Source organism: Trematomus bernacchii, unplaced genomic scaffold, assembly GCF_902827165.1.
Source record: "Trematomus bernacchii unplaced genomic scaffold, fTreBer1.1, whole genome shotgun sequence".
NCBI lineage: Eukaryota > Metazoa > Chordata > Actinopteri > Perciformes > Nototheniidae > Trematomus > Trematomus bernacchii.
Genome location: NW_022988043.1, coordinates 1,928,536 through 1,940,643, shown reverse-complemented (window position 1 = coordinate 1,940,643; position 12,108 = coordinate 1,928,536). Strand labels below are relative to the sequence as shown.

At 38.8% G+C, this 12,108-nt stretch overlaps 1 protein-coding gene and 1 non-coding gene across 2 annotated transcripts; one reads left to right on the top strand and one right to left on the bottom strand.

Annotated features, from left to right (window-relative positions):
* Positions 1–159: 159 nt before the first annotated feature.
* Positions 160–232, top strand: trnaf-gaa. Its single transcript has one exon. It is a non-coding gene; the product is annotated as a tRNA-Phe (tRNA).
* Positions 233–1,121: 889 nt separating this feature from the next.
* fam81b (family with sequence similarity 81 member B) lies at positions 1,122–10,259 on the bottom strand. The gene is given in 8 exon segments (XM_034117805.1): positions 1,122–1,255; positions 2,455–2,656; positions 3,187–3,322; positions 5,422–5,522; positions 6,736–6,865; positions 8,288–8,406; positions 9,509–9,695; positions 10,222–10,259. Coding segments are annotated over 8 exon segments (1,047 nt in total).
* Positions 10,260–12,108: the final 1,849 nt, after the last annotated feature.

The following is a 12,108-nucleotide window of genomic DNA, read 5'->3' as shown; positions in this document are numbered from 1 at the left end:
AGCAGACATTTATTTTGCATCCAGGGCCGTCTCGTCAGCTTAAATAATGACTACATTTCTATAAAAAGCCCTATAATCCCATAGATAGTCTAACTTGAACGCATTTCAAAGGTACGATAGTAATTAGTTAGTGTCACAAGCTGTGTGGTTGACAGACAAGCCGAAATAGCTCAGTTGGGAGAGCGTTAGACTGAAGATCTAAAGGTCCCTGGTTCGATCCCTGGTTTCGGCAGGGGTTTCTTTTTCATTGCTTCTGATGTTACGGTATACGTCTATGTTTTGGCAAGTAAACAGAAAAAGCAAGTCTTCAGATATCAACAACGTCAATACTGGCATAACATGTCCCCATTCTGAAAGTCTTGTCATATATTAATTGTGCTAAGTTGTTTTTCGTTTTTTGTGTTGTATATTTAATTTAGTGTAATACTGTCTGAAGTTCACCATCATACACCAAAGCAAATTCCTTGTAAACATACCTGGCAAAGCTAGACATGTATTATACTCACAAACTTTGTCCAATATCGTTTAAAGCTGTTGACTTTATTAATGATAAACAGGCTTCTTATTAATCATATTACTTGACAAAAACTACAAAATAAAGAGTAAAGATTGAATCATTTAAAAAAATGGTATCTGGAAAATAATTCTGACATTTTTTTAAAATAATTTTGTATGTTAATCGGTATAAATGGCTGAATCATGGTTGAGTCTTGTATTTTCTAAAGTACAAAAACAGATGTGGTGAGTTCAAGTAAAAAAGATGGACGATTACATTTCTCTTTTTAAAATTAAACACAATGAATTGTCGTAAGCAGGTCCGCATGCTGCCAAACATTTCAAACATATAAAAGGTTTTTCTACTTTAAATGAAAATATCTCTCATGTGATAATTCATGTGAAAATTGATTAAATGACATGTTGCAATAGCACAGGTAGCTGAGAGCTCATTCAATAAGATGTGAATATAAGTCAGTGAGATAACAGTTAACACTCTAACTAACTGGCATGCTGTCAAACTTTAAGACGACTGCCTCAGTATAGATATGACAGGAACATTGGAGCTCCTCTTTAGTTGATAATAGGCGCGTTCACACTGCAGTACTTTTCCCACTCAATGATTGTCACAAGTCATTGAGTTCTGCCACCTTGCTGCAGACGTGCCTGATATCCTTCTGTAGCTTCTCCTTGTTAAGGCAGGATTTTATGTCACCTATCTGCCTCAGGGACTCGATGGCATCATGCACCGACAGGAAACCTGTTCAAAAGTGAGCCGGGTGTAGAGAATCAGTTTGGCTCTCTCTCTATTGTTCTTCTGCTGTCTGTTACTAATATCTATTCTACGTCCTAATGGCTTTTTCATCAGTTATCATGACTTTATCGACTCTAAGAAGTATAATCCAGTGACTACAGTCCCTCTGTGGGGTGGAGGGACACACTTTTTCCAACAATGATGGGATATTAAATCACTATCCTTCTCTTTTTGACTCCACGCCTGTCTTGCCAAGTATATTTACGACACTCATCAATTATGTATTGCTTTTCTCCGATTTAATACCCTCTCCGTCCATCTTTTCATCCTATACTTAAAATAGAGTGTTGGATGGCTTTCTAGCACTGAGAGCGGTGATTCATAGAGCAGTTTTCTCTTGCTGTTATTTACTGCAGGGAGTCTTTGCCTCTTTTTTATTTGTCTACACTTTAATAAGAGCCGGAGACTGAGAGAGGTTGACAGAAAGTGGGAAAGGTTTGAGGTCTTGTGCTCCTGGGAAATGAGATTCCTATTGGCAAATCCGTGAGATGGGGATGGATGTCAACAGCAGCCTGATGCAGAGTGGAGCTCTGTGCTGGCTTACTTAGATGGCTGTGCATGACATAACCCATCATTTATTAGATTTGAGGTAGCCACACAAAGCAGCTGTAGCTCAAACACAATTTATATAGGCTTTAACCTCTGTTGTAATGAGGCAACATGTATGAATCTACATCCCATCCTGGCCTGTCAAAGAGTTTTTCAAGTCTTGAAATGATCATTAAAGTAGTTCAAGCTACCTAGGATAAGAGTAGTATACACACTTTTCAATATTGTTAAAAGTAACATCTGGACACAATGTAAACATTTAATGAAACAACATGATGTGAGAGTTAATAAGCTTCTTAGTAAGGCATGTTGCCTCCTGTGTAAAAAGCCCTGCTGCCCTTATTTTCAGTACAATTTAAATAAAGTTAACTTATATGGATCTATGGGATATTAAGCGTCTCATTTGTGGGAGAAATAAATGAACTGTTTTAGTCAAGTAATCAGTTCACTTCAAAATATGAGTAATTACAGTCTGTCTCTCTTTTTCTGACTCTTTTGTGAAGCTTTCCTGCATGTGAGCATTTTCCTTGACGTATATGGAACATAGTGTGTGTTTACCCACTGATGACAGCTTGGTACAGACAGTGCTAACCCACCTTTGTGGTATTCCTGTTTGAGCAGCTGCAGCTCTTGATTAAGGCTGCTCTCCATCGAGGTCATTCTCTTACTCAGTTTTGTTTCAGAGCGTTTCAGATGATCTGACTGACGCCGGTCTGCCTGATCCTGCTGGGCCTCAAACTGCTCCACACGCGCCTCCAAAGCCTGTAGCCGCACAGCTAATCTAGATTCTGCCTCTAACTGAATACAGAACAAACATATAACAACTAAAACTTCAAACACACATCACTGTTTTCAACCATGTGACGAGTCTTGAATACATTTTTTAAATCATGGTTTTAAAGGTACTGCAAGATTTACAACTTAATTTCCATATTTATTTTGATATATTAATTGAAGTCTGTCATTATAGCACCTGTCTCATGTCAATTTAATGATCATTGCTTAAAAATGTCTCTCATGGCATCTTGAATAACTCACCCATAGAAAGGCCTCTCTTTAGCTGAAGCTTTCTCACCATCTGTGTCTCTTTATTATCATTTTTAAATGTAATGAGTGACAACTCGAAAAGAGTTGCTGAAATAACACCACTCACAATAAAATATATATCTTGCAGGTCCTAATAGCATGATAAATGGGGCATAACAAAGAAAGTAAAGACAGATGAAGACACATTTTACAGATAAACTTTATTCTGAATAAAGCCTGGTTTGTACTTGCAAGTTGTTATTGTGGAATTAAATTGTTGGTAATACTGTCAGCTGCCGTACCATTTTGTCCTGCAGTTGTGTGCGGAGCTCTTGGCTGCGATCCGCATGATTCTGGGCCAAACTATTGAGCTGTTGTTCTGTCCACTTCCTCAAAGAATCGGTCTGCTCCTTGGCTCCCTTCAGTTCCCCTGACATCCTGCAAAGTCATCAGGAATAAAAAGGAAATAATCTAGAAAGCTCTTAGTTAAGAAGTTCATTTCAAACAAGACACTAAAAAGCCATTAGTAGATAAGATTAGATAATTAGAAAGGTTTTTACAAATAGGCTACCCAGAAGGCTTTATGTAAGGCCCATTGTATACAGCTCATGCTTGGTGCTTGGCATTGGAGTAAGCACTGGTGTGAAAACAATCATCAATCATAAATCAATAATTGATGTTCTGCCAGTTTATGTCCAAAGCAGGATGCATTATGTTGAATTTCTTTGGTTTAAACTTACTTGGTGCCAGCCTTAGTAGGCAGAACACTTTTACTCTGTTATGAGGTGCTGCAACTATATGTGTATACAGAGACGCATAGACTTACATGGTGCATAAAGAGTAAATAAACCCTTGGTGTTGATCTTACTGCGCTGTTTCTTTGGTAAAGCAAAAACAAATCTCCCTGTTTTATTGGACCGGTTGCCATTTATATAGGTTAGCTGTTTGCAGCCGCCATTACTCACACAGCCTTCTGGGTCAACAATGTTCAAATGTCTCCAATGAAAGCAGAGTGAGACAAATAGTGTGGGCTGTATTGTACCGTAACACACAATGCATCTCATCAAATATTTCTATAATGTAAAAAAACATATTGGCACTAAAATTAAATGTACCTTCATTCATCCTAAACCCATGTTGGGACTTTATGTGCTTCTGTGTTTAACAGCAAGACTAATCAGACTGCTTAATAGCTATTAAGGTCTGCTGCTATAGAGACACCTCAATGTTATCTCCTCGCTGGCTGGCTAATCTACCTAATGTTGACAGTTGTTAAGGCGGTGAATACTAGACAACAGGGCGGCTGACTAAAATTGTAACAGGGTCAGTGTGCCTCCATTCTTTGCTGTTGTCGTGTTTTTGAGCTTGTCTGAAACCTATTATCAAGCAGGTTTGATTCTTTTGTCAGTGGCCGTGTACTGTGTGATGTGGGTGTCTCGCCTTTCTATTCAGTGTAGTGTGTAATGTAGAAGATGATTGTTAGAGGCTGTCAGATGTCTTGTTTGAGATTTTTTAGGCACTAAATTATGTACCTAAATGTAGTAATTGTGACTATTTAAAATACATTAGGTGGTCAGAGATTAGGGTTTCACATTGAAAGTTTAACAAAATGCAAAATGGATAACAAATCTTCTGAGGTCCCACTTTGGGAAAGATGTTCATGAGAGTAAATAAACAAGGAGCACCCTGGATGGATGAATGGATGGAAGATATAATATCGCAAACTATTTGTTTTGTCACCTGGCTCAGAATCACAGACAGTGTTGCTTTTCATCTATTTTATCTATTGTTCTTTTGGATCCAGCATCATCAGTGACCTGGTTTCCAAAACAGATCCACAGCAATACTAAATAGAGCATATTCCTCATTCATGTCTCTCTGTTTCTGTTTCTAACATTGCAGAACTATGTGATTCATTCTTCATATTGCTGCTGATTGAGACTTGTTATGAGTCAGGACTCACAGGGGGTAGTATTTGATAACCAAATTAGTAAATATTGGATTATTATTTGTTATGTGGATCTGGCCAGAAGAAAAAGGTAGCATTAATCCATCAATTAGGTAATGCTGCTGAAATGCTAATTAAAAAATAAAAGGACTATCCCAGTCACCAGCAGCACACTCACAGATGTTTCTACAATACAGTTGTTTTAAAAGTAACACTAGAGAACCATCTTGAATGTTGAAATTATAACCTCTCCCCTTCTCCCTCAATTTCATAGGTTTGAATATATTCTAGCAGTATACAATTCCTAATAAACCATGTGCACTATGAGTAAAGCTGCTTTGTGCAGTATTAGTTGTGAGCCATCTTGATGCCTTTTTTATTATGTATTTATATTATTACTTTGACTCATAATCACAGCTATGTTGCAGTTCATCTACATAGAGTAAGTACCGCTGTGCATGGGTGTGAGTCCATGGAAAGAAAAAGGGGAATAAATACAAATAAATCAGACTAACACATGCTTTACTGTGATAAACAAGTAAACTATATGTGTTTGGGTTGAGCTTCCTCTTTAATTAATTGGCCTTACCTGTCATCGAGTAGTTTAAGTTGCAGATCAGCCATGGAGCTCTTTTGGCTCTGGGAATGCTTTGACAATGAGGCCTCCAGCTTTCCAAGATCATAATAAATCTGGGAAAACAAACAAGCACATGCTGTAACGTGCCGTTGGACCATCTTGTGGTGCAGCCTCAATGATCTGACCTTTACCCTCTACAGTTTCTGCTGAGTCAAGGTGATTGAGGTACTGCACCACTCCTGTAGCTGGTCAAGCCTGGGAGTAACAGCGGCGACCCACTTTCTCTGAGTATTCAATTACCTTAATGGGACATGCGTGACCACTGCTCCACAGCTAATGTGCTGCCATCACAGTGATTTACCTTGCTGTGCCACAAACACAACTGAGAGCAGGGTGAATCAGTGTGAGTGTTAAGGTCATTTATGGTCAGCTTTGGATTTAGTTAAATGCTGGAGAGTATTATAACATGTGACAAACTGTATGTGTCCTAAACCAGTATTTTAAGAAATTTTTTTAATCTTGTAAAGAGAATTTGACCTCAAAGGCAGGTAACACTGTTTTAATTGAGTCACCTTGAAATCCCTGTATGAATTAATTCCACATCTCATTTACCTCTTTTAGAAAGTGTGGTTGAGCCTCTGAATTTACTTTATAAGACCAGTCTCACTCCGCAGGAATAAGCTCCAACACAACAACGCTTGCCATCCTCTCGAGGATAAACAGCAAATACTCCCCCTGTGTATTCTCGCAGTTAATTCTTTTTGTTCATTCAGGTAGCATAATCCCCTTGTTATACCTTAATCCATTCACAAAAGAAAATGTTTTCGTTAATGTGAGTAAATTAATCCCAGTTTCAACACCCTCTGTGTGTGAGAGAGAGTGTGCTAACACAGAGGAGGGGGTACGATAAGGTTAGAGTGGTCGACTTTATTAAGTGTAAAAAGTGGCATAAATTAAGATTTATGAGAATAAGATTAAGAGTCCAAAACCATGCAGGCATGTCTTTGAGTCTCTGCTTAAAGGTAAAGTGGTGCTCAATGCCAATGCCAGCAAGCTAGAATGCTCACTATGATAATGCTAACTTGCTTAACTTGTGTGTTATAATACTCACACTTTCTAATTAGCACTAGACCTTACATACAACTGAAGCCGATGGGAATCTCAGTGTCTTCCAAGTTTTAATGTCCTGAATGTCGCAGAAACTGAGAAGAATTATTGTATGTCTAACTATGTAATTAAGGACTGACTTTTAAAGACTAATTGTCTTTTTGACACTTACATTTCAACTTCCAGACCATTTGTCAGCCTTCACACTCAGTCTCTCACCTTGACCTTCATCTATTTGAGCTGTTTGTCCATGGCTGACCGGAGATCTGCCACCTCTTGCTGCAGTCTAATCAGCCGCCGCTCCCCAGAGCTCACGCCAGCGCCCAGCTTGCAGATGGCGGCATCACACCTGACAGAATAGGTGAGGAAGAAGAGAGGGAAACTGAATGAGAAAAGCGGGATGGAAGAAAGTTGAGGGAAAGGTGTCAAGTCAGGGAGATTTAGACAACATGGGGGAAGGGTTTTTCTGAAGTGAACACATTTCAGATAGTCAATACTTTCCAAGGCTTACTAATGGAAACCAGAAGAAGGCTCTGCTGATAATTAAGCAATGATAGTTTATCAAGGACAAACAGTGAACAAACACATTTGAACTTTTCATTCGAAGTATGTTTGTATCTGATGATGAAATACTAATAAAGACACAGGCAAAGCAACCAAATAAAAAGTAAACTAGTTTTATAAACGTATCACTAAACGCAATTAGAAGATAACGGAAGAATACTCTCTCATGTGACATCCTGCTTCTAGTTCCGTTTATGTAATGACGATGAACTTTGTCAACATTGCAATATAGCTCTCATCCTTCCTGTGCTAAATTTAAGATGCCATCAGCCAGCAAACACTCTCTTCAATATTCATGATAAAGCACAATCTTAGATCAACAACCAAAACTAGCAGATAGTTATTATGTTAAGATGCCCAGTGTGAAATAAGGGTTATTTCCCTGTGGAGCACTTCATCTCTACCATAAAGGGATACACAAAACAATACAGTTCATCAACAACCACTGGCCCATAACTTACTTGATTATTTATGACTTATGCACAAGAAAGGTCATTAGGCTGAGTAGGTGAGGTTTCGACAGCATTTATTGGACTATAAATCAGCTGTTTGTTGAGTCATAGGCAATATCTTCTCTCACCACTAACATCTTGAACACCACAGAGGAGAAGAGCCTGCTTTGAAATAAGATGTTCACCAAAGTACATTCATCTATTGTCTCTTTGTAATGAGGAATTAGGCGAAGTAATCTCCATGTATTGAGCAATGATGGCCATGGCTATTCCAAATAATTCAGCCAAGGTAGCTACAGGGGAACATTTCTAATCCTAGCACAATCCTAATTGTGACAGCCTCCTTTCGGCAATGCAATCTCATATGCACCATCTTCATAGACATCACATTATGAGTAAGAGCTAATCAGAAAACTTCACTCTGGTGAGAACAAAATAATGAATGTGTGCAATCAAAGTGTTTGTGTCTGTTGGAGTGTCGGAGGTGATGCCACGCTGGAATTGAAATTGTGAGACTGTGAAGAGCTGCCAGACAGGAAGCAGACCTCATCAGAGATACAAAAGTAAGTCCTACCCATAGATTGTCAACTGTGCAGCAGATCTGGGTCTAAATAATTGCGCAATACCTTTAAACAATACTTCAGAGGAAAGTTTACTGTGCTAGTATTCAGCCCTCAATGTTGTATTTGTTCAAACTAAACAGTTTGTACCACAGTGTTTACAGACATTATTTGACCCAGAGCACCATGCTGTACCTGGCCACTCTTCCTCTCAGGTCTCCAATGCCACTCATGTTCTTCTGGTCCAGGCTTTGAAGGGCCAGTGTGGTTGCAGAGGTGATGGAGTCCCTCTGGGCAATCTGTCTTTCCAGGGACTGTTCAAAACAGAGATCATATTTCAAGAAGTGGTGCTTTTTAATCGTACATTAACTCCCTTTCTGCCCCTCTTTTCAATGCTGTTAAAATAACCAATGTGGGTTAAACTGCTCTAGAAGGTTAAAACTGGCAGACATTTTGTTGGGAAAATACTGAATGTACTCTTCCAATATCAGAGTAGCACATGATAACAAAGGCCCTACGTAGCTGTGTATGTAACAGGAGGAAGTATGACTACCTGGAAGAACATCAGGACACACGTGAAGGACACTGTTCGGGGAACTAGTTATACCATATGCTCTGTATGTGATGACTACTTTCATTCTTGAGAGGATAATAAATACATGTATCCTGATATTGAAGCTCAAGCCGGTGACGAGTGATATTTTTCTAACACATTTCATCACCACTTATGCATGAATTATATTTCTATGAAACAGGCCATAAGCATGTTTGCAATATGCCTGATGTTGATAACCCGACATCAACAGGACGACCCTCTGGATTATCATGAGAGCAAGTAGTGACTGTGTGATGTTCCTTTCATCTGATTAACCAGCTCATTTATTTCACGCCTGAGCTTAATTCCTCATGTGCATAATTAATTAGCTCTCAGGCTTCATGTTATATTTCAGATAATGACAGCATCTAATCATGTTAACAGCCCAGTTGGTATGCACTAATGAAGTAATGAGTAACAATTTTGTGCTCTGTTTCTATAAGTCAGTTATCAAACTGTGAGGCTGGATGTTGTGCTCGATCAACGATGATTGTACATCATTATTCTTTTTGCATGTATAGACAAAATGTCCATGGGTTGACGTTGATGAGGTGTCGGGCAGGCTTTGCTCAGGCACTGCACCATTCTATCAGCTGTAATCAAATCAGCTGCGAGTGTGTGTCCGGGAGTGTGCTGCACATCAAAGGAGATGAGAAGAGAGGAAGGCAGATAAAAGAAGGAGTGACAAAAGAGGACTAGACATGTAGAGAGAAAAGGGAATACACACAAATAGACACTGACTTCATATACATAATACAAAATATATATCGGGGCAATACAACAATGATACGCATTAGCACATACATGTGTCCACCTTATACCTGTATGTCCATGCTAAGCTGCTTGGCAATGCGTGTAATGGTCAGTATGTGATTCTCCAGCAGCTTGCGGGACAGTGTCTCAACTTGGAGGGAGCCCTGGACTGACTGCAGGCCTGCTGCCACTTCCTCTCTGATCCTGAAAGCCTGTTCCAGCAGCACAGCCAGTGTCCTCTCCTGACCGCTCAGACTACTCCCCAAGACATCATAATGAAGTGAGCGGAAACAGAAAACCAAGCTTTGAGTCATGAAACCTCATATTATTGATTTATGTACAGGGAGACATGTCGTAAATCATGACAAATTAACATTTTCTAGCACTGGAGGCAAGGGAATCCTTTTACAGCATGATTCAATTAAGCATTCATCCACCCAGAATAATAATGACGAGAGAGATGTGCTGGTTCTCAGACCCTCTGGTCTTCCTCATAACACATCTATCACTGACTTCATGTCCCTGTGCGTCCTGTGTCACCCTGTCTGATGCTATTGTGGGTTAAGGATTAATTGGATCAATGTGATTCACAGCTGTGTTAGAAAGGTCGCAGATGGATCTCAAACATACCTCCATCCAATCAATGAAGGGAAAAATAAGTATCTACCTCTGGACACAGACTGGTTTTAGAACACAGGGACTAAGAAAGGTGAAGAATAAGGTACTAGAAAATGTGTAATATAGAAATATTCAATTGAGGAAGTAAAAAGGAAAACATTACCTGCCGGGGTTTTGGTAGGGCTGGAACTTGTGTGACATTGTTCTTCTCTAAAAAGAATAAAAAACACATATTGAATATTTGGTGGTATTAACAGTACACTTTTCCTTAAATTGTGTTTCACATCTGCTGTCAACCTTACTGCAGGGTTAAATGTGTTAAAATTGTTCCAAAAATAAACAGAATAATAGCAGGCAACATATACACAACTTGCTTCGACTACTTTTTTGTGCCGAGAATAAAATCACAGAAGATCAAAGTTTATCACCATTGCATTCATTTATTAAAGAAACATTCAACGTTTGGACTTTTTGAATTTGCAGGGTAGCTACCCTTTTTCCTTGAATTAAAATCAACATTTGAAAGTCCTATCTGGGCATACTTCAACCAAAATAATGCAAAATGTTCCCAATTTTAACATCAAAACATCGACCAGTTCTTACATATTCAGTAATACTCACAGTCCTGTGCTTTTTTCTTCAGCCGGCTCTTGATTTGTTTGTGTTGTGTCTTGGTAACTGTGGTCTCCATGAGTGAGGTGTGCCTGCCAGTGAGATGTTCAACATAGCAATGAGTGATGCATTGGACACCAAAGCAGCCTAAAAGTCAGCGATTTGGAGAAAATGTTTTGATATTTGAACTCACAAAAAGAATTATATTTATCATCTCTCTCACTCCCACTGCCTTTCTCTTCGTGGCATTTGCCCTGTCCTGTGCACGAGCATGAGTAAACTCTCTACCTGATTCACGCAGCCAGGGCTTTGAATGAACACTTTTAGTTAGCACACATTACAGACTGTGCAGCAGCAGACTGTGAGGAGATATTCACTGATTTAGACTAGAAGTGCAGTTGATCAGAATCACTGACTCATCTTTTAACTCAGAAAACGAGAACATTTATTTAAATTGAGTAAGTCATGTGTGAACATCAGTTTTACTGAAGCTTAATCAGAAATGTATCAAGGTGCCTGTTTATCTTTTTGACCTGGATGGTTTATTACTTTATAGATATCAAAATCTAAAATTCTGTTGGTGTTATGATCACCGTCAGTTCCTCACTTCATTAGTATCACTGTTTACTCAATTGTGATACGCTGCAAAACTAATAGGTAATGGTTGGAATTAATTTGGTGTCTAACTTGAATTGGCATCCTGGAGTTCTCCTAATCATGATATTCTTATACTCATTAATCGTTTTCAGTTTCAGTACTTAAGGGTCTATTTTGTTTGTTAATGACATACTACAATCTAGCCCTCATTGGGTGTTCCTTTCCATTTGGCTGACTGTGGCTAATAACAGATTACAAATGTAAATGATCATAATAGCATTAGATTCAAATTCAAACAAATGTCTGTGCTAAATTAATTCAATTCACATCAAAACAAAAACGTTTTGCCAACAGTATTTATTCTATCCTGCTGTACATGGCCGATTTAAGCCAAAAGCTCTCCTAAAGTTTTTTGAGTATGAACTTTGAATAACTCAATTGCCTGCAGTAAGAGGTCATACTAGACAGCTCCAATTACTCTTGCTGAGGCTGTAAGGAAGAAAATGTAATTATTGGAACTGGGAACTGGGAGTATTATAAGGAAAAAATAGCTAAATAAGCTCTTCATCCGGTCTGTCTGGTGTTTTATTGCACACAATATAATTACATATTTATTGTACATTGAGATTTACTCTCAATCCGAGAGGTAACAGTGAAAATGGCCGTATCATGTTTTATACACAAAACCTGAACTATTTATCATACAGTGTGACTTAAGCTGTACTGTGCCACTGCATTACAGTTAATGCAAATGCAGACCGTGTACAGGATTCAGAGTTTTGAATTGTTTGTGTCAGTTGCAGTTGTGTTTGTGTGTGCATGGCCGCACACACAGCAGATT